Raw genomic sequence first — 9,675 nt, forward strand, 5'->3', positions numbered from 1 at the left:
CTCAGGGGGTGGTAAATGGGGTCTAACTCAATGTGTTTGTTGATAGAGTTCAGGTTGGAATGCATATAGAGTGTATTAAAAAAGAACAGGTACCCACTGAACACAGTCCACCAATTTCTCAGCAATAAACCCAAACAAGCAGACAAAACACGTCCAGAAACCCTAGACACTCTCCCCTACATCAAAGACATCTCGGAAACGACTGCCAGACTACCCAAGACTCCTTGGTATGATGGTAGCCCACAAACCCACCAACACACTAAAACAGCAGCTAATGAATTTGAAAGGCCCTATACAGACAAGAAGCAAAACTAATGTCATTTACAAAATACTGTGCAAGGACTGTAACAAGCACTACATTGGACAAACAGGCAGAAAACTAGCCACAAAACAACATGACCCTCTCACTAGTATCCTCACATACGGATGAGGAAGGACACCACTTTGACTGGGAAAACACATCCATCCTAGGACAAGCAAAACAAAAACGCACAAGAATTCCTAGAAGCATGGCATTCCAACCAGAACTCTATCAACAAACACACTGAGTTAGACCCCATCTACCACCCCCTGAGAAAAGAACCCGGATGTGACTTCACCACAGGAAATGACATCACCAACCCAAAGAAACCCAAACCTACAAAGAGCAGGAATTTTCAGCAGTGCTTCGCCTGAGGCCCACTGAAGATGTTACTGAGTAGGGTGACAAAACAAAGGGAAATGAACCTTCCAGCTCAGCCAGCAAATCTACATTCAGAACCTCAACCTGAGCTACAAATCTTCTCACCTTGCTAATATATCATTGTCACTGGGTCAAAATCCTGGAATTCCAACCCTCAGGGCATTGTGGGTCAACCCACAGCACATGGACTGCAGCAGTTCAAGAAGGCAGCTCACCCCCACCTTCTCAAGGGGCAACTAGGGACGGGCAATAAATACTGGGCCCAACCAGTGACACCCACATCTCACATGTGAATAAAAACAGGGTGCAGCGTCGTGCCTGGGAACATAAGGTCACCAGCTCTTCAGGATTCACCTGGAAATCTTGACAAATTAAAGCCAGTACTCCCGACAACACAGCTGGTACCAACAGCCTGGAGAAATATGAGAGGGGATTAAACAAAAAGTTTGAAAAAACTTTATCTGTGTGATGTTAGTTCATGAATTTAAACAATAACATGGGGGGGATCAAAGGGGGTAACTTCAATGAGCTGGGTGAGCAGCCAATCGTGGAAGGGTAGAGGTGGGCTCTGAGAGGATCGGCAGGTTAGTGGACCAATGGTAAGATGGTGCTAGGTCATGTGACTTCACCCTCCCACCCACCAACCAACCCCTTCCAAAGAGACAGTCACCAGGCCTGGGGCCGCCAACATATCAATCTCAATGGTACCAGGTACTACAATTAAACAGCATAAAGTAATTTTATTTAAAACCATTTACTGTTATTCTGACAATTATATATAGTTACAGTAGGATGGGGCAACTAAAGGTAAAGAAATACAACAAAAGGGCAACTTCCCAACTCTAAAATGCTCTTTATGGTACACTCAGTTAGGTTTCTCTCCGCCAGCCTCACAGAGATGTGTGCTCCTGGAATGTTAGAAGTGATTGATAGAAATGGAGTTCCTCAGGTTCATACACTGGACATCATCGATGTACAAGCTGTTGGTCTTGATTTCAATCTCTTCCTCCAAGGCGAGCTGGTTCCGCCGCAGTCCCTGTAACTCGGCCTCAGCCTGAGCCAGAGTCTCCCGGAGCCTGGAACAATCACAGAGTCAGATCCCAGCCTCACAGAGATTACCCTAGACACAGAGATGACCCTAGACACAGAGATTACCACACAGGAACTAAATACCGATCCACCCGCATTCCAGCACCAGGTTAGACACAGAGTAAAGCTCCCTCTACACTGTCCCCCATCAAACACTCCCAGGACGGGGACAGCACGGGGTTAGATACAGAGTAAAGCTCCCTCTACACTGTCCCCATCAAACACTCCCAGGACAGGGACAGCACGGGGTTAGATACAGAGTAAAGCTTCCTCTACACTGTCCCCATCAAACACTCCCAGGACAGGGACAGCACGGGGTTAAATACAGAGTAAAGCTCCCTCTACACTGTCCCCATCAAACACTCCCAGGACAGGGACAGCACAGGGTTAGACACAGAGTAAAGCTCCCTCTACACTGTCCCCATCAAACACTCCCAGGACAGGGACAGCACAGGGTTAGATACAGAGTAAAGCTCCCTCTACACTGTCCCCATCAAACACTCCCAGGACAGGGACAGCACGGGGTTAGATACAGAGTAAAGCTCCCTCTACACTGTCCCCATCAAACACTCCCAGGACAGGGACAGCACGGGGTTAAATACAGAGTAAAGCTCTGCTATGGGATTAACTATGTCAGGCGTTTAAGGACCTGGCACAGACATATTGGCTGACTTTGTACTGATTAATTGTTGCTGGTTTTCTGTAACAGTCTGGTACCTTTCATATTTGTCAGTAATCCTGAAGGCTGGTGAGGGTGTGAGAATACGGTGTTTCACTGTCAGCACCCTCTCTCTATCCCTGTGCTGTCTAATGCTCCCGGTCTATATGTGGTATCTGCTCCTTCCATTCACACACGCCACCTCCCCGAGGTTCGAACTGACCTGGTAACGTTCTCGGTGATCTCTTTCACCTCAGAGAGCAGCCGGTACTGTGGCAGGTCTCGGACCAGCTCCACGTTTGGCCGTTTAGTCCGTGTGTCCAACCGTGTCTGTGCTACCATCATGGGCCCTTCCTCATCCATGATGGCCTTCTTCAGCAGGTCAATGTTCTTCTCCTGTGAGGCAATCTCATCCAGCACCTGAGGGGCATTGACACCCTGTCAACATGATTCATACAGATCCCCCCCCCCCCCCCCCAGAACATCACGGTCTTACGTAAACAGGCTGGGCTCAGAGTTTATGGGGCAGCACTTTACAAACCTTGGGGACTATGAAGAATGGGCAACGCAGCCTGCCCTGTGTATGTTTAAGGCTGAGACAAACTCTTGCTCAGTCAGGGAACCAGAGGTCATGGGGAAAGAGCAGGAAAGTGGACCTGAGGAATGTCACATCAGCCAGGATCCCACTCCTGTGCCTATTTCTTATGGAATGGGCAAACTCATAACAGCAGGAAGTGATACACTCCAGCCTAAAGCAGTGGGAAGGTAATGAGATCTGAACAGTGTAATTGTGAAAGGAGCGCAGGAGCAGAGGGACTTGGTGCTGGGGTGTCAGCGTGGGTGGTAAGGAAGGGAGGGTCATAGTAGAGACAAATCATTGAAGGTAACAGGACAGGGTGAGAACTTGTTAATAAATTGCAGGATCCTTAGTTTTATTACGGGGTGCCTGGGATATCGTTGATGTGGTCCTCTGCACATCTCACTGTCCTCCCCTGCTGTTTCCTGGTCAGTTACTCAGAGGAACCTTCATTCTCAATTCCAAATCATCGAACAGCAGTATTCTCTCTCTCCCCCTCTGCTCTATACCTCTTTCACCTTCCTTCTGTCATCTCCCTCTGCTACAGAACGTGGCCAACCCAACCCTGCCACCTCGTTCTGATGATATGAACTAACGATCCTTCCTCTCTGCACCAACTCATACCGAGCTCTACCGCCAGGCGAAGCTGAATTAACCCCACCTGTAAAACCCTGGCTAGCTCTCCGTTCTGTTCAATGCTGGGCGCCATACTTTGCAAGGACTCAGGCGACTGACTGTGTGGAGTTTGCACATTCTCCCCGTGTCTGCGTGGGTTTCCTCCCACACTCCAAAGATGTGCAGGTCAGGTGAATTGGCCATGCTAAATTGCCCGTAGTGTTAGGTAAGGGGTAAATGTAGGGGTATGGGTGGGTTGCACTTCGGCGGGTCGGTGTGGACTTGTTAGGCCGAAGGGCCTGTTTCCACACTGTAAGTAATCTAATCTAATCTAATCTAAGATATTGGCTCCTTCGAGACAGAAGAGATTTACAAAAACAGAGTGCTGGCAGAGGGATTTCTATTCATGTGGAGAGAATGTAAAAAACAGGAATTCTTCACCTTAGAGTGGTTAGAGTTAGGGAAGGACAGAACGATGGAGGGAATAGATCGAGGTGACAGGGAGAAACTGTTTCCACTGTTCCCTGCAGTGGGTGGCACGGTGGCACAGTGGTTAGCACTGCTGCCTCACAGCGCCAGAGACCCGGGTTCAATTCCCGCCTCAGGCGACTGACTGTGTGGAGTTTGCACATTCTCCCCGTGTCTGCGTGGGTTTCCTCCGGGTGCTCCGGTTTCCTCCCACAGTCCAAAGATGTGCAGGTCAGGTGGATTGGCCATGCTAAATTGCCTGTAGTGTTGGGTGAAGGGGTAAATGAAGGGGAATGGGTCTGGGTGGGTTTCTCTTTGGAGGGCCAGTGTGGAGTTGTTGGGCCAAGCTGGGGGTGGAACAGGCTGTCTGAAATGACAGAGCAAACATGATCTAGCACCAAGTCAGGTGCTGCTCTGCTAAGTGTTGCCATGGATACAGGCATGTTACCTTACTCAAATGGTTTTCCAGTTTGCACTTCGAATCTCTTGTTTCTTGAATGCGGAATTTAAAGGCTCGGTTCACGGCCTCCACTTGTTTCTGCACATCATCTGTAGTTTGGGCTAAGATGGCATCGATCAGGGAACGCATCGCCGTGGAATTATTTTTCTGTTTGTCAGCATTTACAATATTTGTGTGGGTGAAATCTTGCCACTCCTGTGGTGTGACTGAGCTGTAAAAGGAAAAAAAGACAAATGAGGATGGAACATAGGAGAATGAAGAGGCCACTCAGCCCATCACTTCTGTTAAGAAGAGGCAGGAGGAGACCATTCAGCCCACAAGCTTGCTCCATCACTGAGTTTCGATGGTGGTTACTCTGTGACCACAGCACACTCTCCATCGTGCCTTTCCAAGAGCTAACCAATTAATGATAAAAGGCACTACAGAAATGGAATCCCTTTGCTCTCTTTGTCTTTTGACCCCCTTCCCCAATATGAATGTTTCCACTTCAGTCCTGAAAGCTCCAATCGATTTGGGGGAAGCTGGTTTGCCCCATGTCACTCAGATCGCTCTCCCAGTGCCATCCACCAGAGGGCAATCAGTAACCAGAAACAGCCACTTCACAAAAGGACATGCTCTCCTCAGCCCAACCCCTCCGACAGCTGGAGAACATCCTGCACCCCCCCCCGCCCAACCCCTTCCTCACCTCCCCAGCCCCATCCTTACTTCCAATCTCACCCCAATCCTCACCACCCCCACCACTGCCCCTCCCCCGACACTGAGGCTTACAGAAACCAAAAGAGAAAATGCTGGAAAATCTCAGCAGGTCTGGCAGCATCTGTAAGGAGAGAAAAGAGCTGAGGTTTTGTATCTAACTGACCCTTTGTCAAAGCTCTGACAAAGGGTCAGTTAGACTCGAAATGTCAGCTCTTTTCTCTCCTTACAGATGCTGCCAGACCTGCTGAGATTTTCCAGCATTTTCTCTTTTGGTTTCAGATTCCAGCATCCACAGTAATTTGCTTTTATGCTGAGGCTTACAGACTTTGTTAAACATTCATAGCAATGGGGGAAGGCCATTCAGCCCACTGAACATCCCCACCATTCTAGACCATGGCTGGTCTTCTGTCTCAATGCCACTGGCTCTGTATCCCTTATCTCATTAATGGTCAGATCTCGGTCGTGAATGTTAGAGCTCCCACAGCTCCCTGGGTCAGAGAATTCCAAACAATTAACCCAAGTGAAGAAATTCCTCCTCATCTCCATCTGAAATAGTCTCCCCTTTATCCTGAGGATATATCCCCTCGTGTCTGGACTCACCCAGGCCGCTCTGGGGTAAATGATCCTAATCATTCTGACATACTCAGATACAACTCTAAAGCTCAGGCAGTCTTATTGCACTCTTCCCAGGAACAAACCACTTCCATTTCACCAGTAATTGGTTCGATCCTGGAAAAAGCAGAGTCAGACACGATGGATGGAATGGGCTCGCTCAGAGCTGTACCATTCTCCATAACAAGTACTTTCTGAAAGGCGGCGGGGGGGAACAGCAGCTTATTTTGCAGCAACGGTCCACTGGTGGTAAGCTGCGATGGACCAGATTTAATCAATTCGCTGTTGGTCAGGGCAGAAATCCAACGGCTGATTATCACCACGGCCTACAATGGCAGATCCCAAAAACCCCTGGTTTTCTCTGCTCTTGTTCGATACAATATACCCCTGACCTGATCATCAATCTAATCAGCTTTCCTCTTACAAATGCCTTTAACTGGGTGAGGTAGACCATTGGTACTCTGCATCAACCCCCCACTCCGCAGGTTCACCTGAGCTCACCAGGGAGCACTAAGACAAGCCCAGGTGCCCCTGTGCATTGCTGACCACAGGAGGTGCTGCTTGTTCAGTGACTAACCCACCTTCCAATGGTCACCTTGGTGTCCCTGTCTGATGATATCAGTCAGGAGGATTCAGAGTCTAGATTAGATTAGAGTGGTGCTGGAAAGGAGTCAGAGTCATACAGCACAGAAACTGACCTTTTCGTCCAACCAGTCTGTGCCAATACAATCCCAAACTAAACTAATCCCACCTGCCTGCTCCTGGCCCATATCCCTCCAAACCTTTCCTATCCACGTATTTATTTGAGTATCTTTTAAACGTTATAATTTTGTCCACATATGCACCACTTCCTCTGACAGTTCACTCCACATTCTCCCTCCCTCTTATTGTGGAGCTAGTGAGACAGGGTTATTCCTGGGGGGGGGGGGGGTCACTGCCACAGCTCAGAGCCCCAGTGTATGGAGCCTGACAGACAGCACTGCTCTTGCTCAGTGTTAATCTGAGAGATTCCCAGACCAGAGCCAATCCTAAACAAACTACATTAGATACACCTCACCTTACAAGAATACAGTTCCCAGTCCCTCTACAGGCAGTCCCAGCTAACTAACACAGCTTCATGGCCTTCAGTGACGTGAATGTGAAATGGGCTTACTTTCCCTCGATCCTGACCACATTAGGCGAGTAATCAATGTTCGGGGAGTTGTTTGTCAGGTTGGCTGTGAATTTGTCCACTTTCAGAGCGATGGACTTGTCTTTCAAATCTTTCTCCAGATAAAACTTAGCAGAACGATTTAACCTGGGGGAGTGGTGGTGGGTGGGGGGGGGTGGGGGAAGGGGGAAGGTGAACGAGAAAGAGAGTTTTCTTCAAGTTATTTCAGATGAAGAGCAAACAGATTTCTAGAACATTCCTCATGACCTGAGAATGACCTGGAGCACTTTATAGCTGTTGAGAGTTCACTCACTGACTGGATATAGGCAACACGACAGCTGGTTTGAGCATAGCAAGATCCCACAAACAACAATCGAATAACAATGTCAGGTCATTTGTCTTTTGTGACATTGCCTGGGGGTTAATTATCAGCCACCGTGCCAGGGGGAGGACCCCTGTGTCTCTTCCTTCAGTAACAACCACAGGATCGTTAACACCCACTTGACCAAGCTAGTGAGCCTTGTATTAGCACCTCTGCTCTGTCCACACCGCACTGGCAGTGCCTCTGCTCTGCCCACACCGCACTGGCAGTGCCTCTGCTCTGCCCACACCGCACTGGCAGTGCCTCTGCTCTGCCCACACCGCACTGGCAGTGCCTCTGCTCTGCCCACACCGCACTGGCAGTGCCTCTGCTCTGCCCACACCGCACTGGCAGTGCCTCTGCTCTGCCTACACCGCACTGGCAGTGCCTCTGCTCTGCCCACACCGCACTGGCAGTGCCTCTGCTCTGCCCACACCGCACTGGCAGTGCCTCTGCTCTGCCCACCGCAATGGCAGTGCCTCTGCTCTGCCCACACCGCACTGGCAGTGCCAATATAGATGACAGGCTCATGACTCTGGGGTGGGACTTTAACTAGTCCTGCCTCAGAGTATCACCCCCTGACCCACAGCTGGCTCCATTAGGGTCAAAACTGTTTGGACCCCCCCCATCCCTTCCCCAATGATTCTATCGTCCATCCCAGCATATAACACCCTGAGGCGGATGTTTATCAGTGACCAAATGCCGTTTTGGTCTGGCATGGATATTTCTTTAATGTTCACTCTCCTGGTTCTTTCCCTCCCATTGCATACCTCTCCCCCTCCCAATCCCAGGAGCTGTCATTGCACAAGGTCAGCTGCAGGGAGTTACCTACCTGAGCTGCTCCTCTGTTTGACTGATGGTGCGTTTCAGCAAAGCCATGATCCCCTCGATCACCTCCACCTCTTTCAGCAGCTCCCTCTCCACTTCATCATGGACCAAATCAATCCCAACTCGCTTCTCTCTGCAAAAGGCAAGTAGCTCATGGGTAAAGTGGGGTCAGAGAATTCCTTGCTCATGTTACACCCGATTCAGGATCTAACCAGTATATCGCAGACTTGGGATTCCCTTGATTCTTTGCCTGGATGGGGGCAGCTCCAACAACACTCAGGAAGCTCGACACCATCCAGGACAAAGCAGCCCACTTTATTGGCCCCACATCCACAAACACCCACTCCCTCCCCCACCGACGCTCAGTAACAGCAGTGTGTACCATCTACAAGATGTGCTGCAGAAATTCACCAAAGACCCTCAGACAGCACCTTCCATCCAGAAGGACAAGGGCAGCAGGTACATGGGAACTACCTGCAAGTTCCCCTCTGAGCCCCTCCCCATCCTGACTTGGAAATATATCCCCATTCCTTCACTGTCACTGGGTCAGAATCCTGGGATTACCTCCCTAAGGGACATTGTGGGTCAACCCACAGCACATGGACTGCAGCGGTTCAAGAAGGCAGCTCACCCCCACCTTCTCAAGGGGGCAACTAGGGACGGGCAATAAATACTGGGCCCAGCCAGGAAAGCTTCTATCCTGAAGATGAATTTTAAAAAGGCTAACCCTGACTATTGTTGATTGCCTGGAGAAAGTGAGGACTGCAGAGTCTGGAGATCAGAGCTGAAAAATGTGTTGCTGGAAAAGCGCAGCAGGTCAGGCAGCATCCAAGGAGCAGGAGAATCGACGTTTCGGGCATCAGCCCTTCTTCAGGATATTCAATAAAGTCTAACTGTGTGTGTGGATGTTAGGGTGAGATTCTAAGAATGGGCGGAGGGGGTGTCTGATTGGTCTCAGTTTGCTCTGTACACCCAGTTTACATCCTTAACTTGAGTCTCAGTATCCAGTCAAAATATCAGGCTCAGATTTCAAAGTTTCAATTGATTCATTGCCTGAACAGTTTGTTGGGGACGAGGGAGTTCTCCTGTACATTCTCCTGTGTGGGACATTAGTGTGAATGATGGCCGACCACTAGATTTACACTGTCTAAATCTCCCCCTGCCCCAGTCTCTTGGCTTCTCATTCTTTTTAACTTACCTTTGAGAGATCCCACGCAACTTCAAAGTGAATCGAGTTAGGAATTACCGCAAGAATCTCCCGGGGAAAATCCTCTCCAAAAAGTCAGACTCTGGGCCTGCTGGAAAGAAGTGGAGGAGGGGGATGAAGTGGAGGAGGAGGGGAAGTGTGAAATGGAGGGGGGGGGGTGAAGTGGAGGGGTGGATGAAGTTGGGGGGAGCGGGTGAAATGGAGAGGGGGTGGGAGAAGTGGAGGAGGAGGGTGGGTGAATTGGGGAGGGGGGGGATGGTTGAAGTGGAGCC

At 49.7% G+C, this 9,675-nt stretch overlaps 1 protein-coding gene across 1 annotated transcript; it reads right to left on the reverse strand.

The window, feature by feature from the left end:
* Positions 1 to 1,397: 1,397 nt before the first annotated feature.
* On the reverse strand, positions 1,398 to 9,495 carry tekt1 (tektin 1). The gene is made up of 6 exons (XM_072567756.1): positions 9,395 to 9,495; positions 8,201 to 8,329; positions 7,011 to 7,154; positions 4,538 to 4,760; positions 2,653 to 2,849; positions 1,398 to 1,758 (listed from the first exon to the last, which is right to left on the reverse strand). The coding sequence occupies exons 2-6, from the start codon at positions 8,245 to 8,247 to the stop codon at positions 1,599 to 1,601; spliced, it is 771 nt and encodes a 256-aa protein (XP_072423857.1). The 5' UTR covers positions 8,248 to 8,329; positions 9,395 to 9,495; the 3' UTR covers positions 1,398 to 1,598.
* Between the last annotated feature and the right edge of the window lie 180 nt (positions 9,496 to 9,675).

Source organism: Chiloscyllium punctatum, unplaced genomic scaffold (genome assembly GCF_047496795.1).
Source record: "Chiloscyllium punctatum isolate Juve2018m unplaced genomic scaffold, sChiPun1.3 scaffold_1434, whole genome shotgun sequence".
In the NCBI taxonomy this organism is placed as follows: domain Eukaryota; kingdom Metazoa; phylum Chordata; class Chondrichthyes; order Orectolobiformes; family Hemiscylliidae; genus Chiloscyllium; species Chiloscyllium punctatum.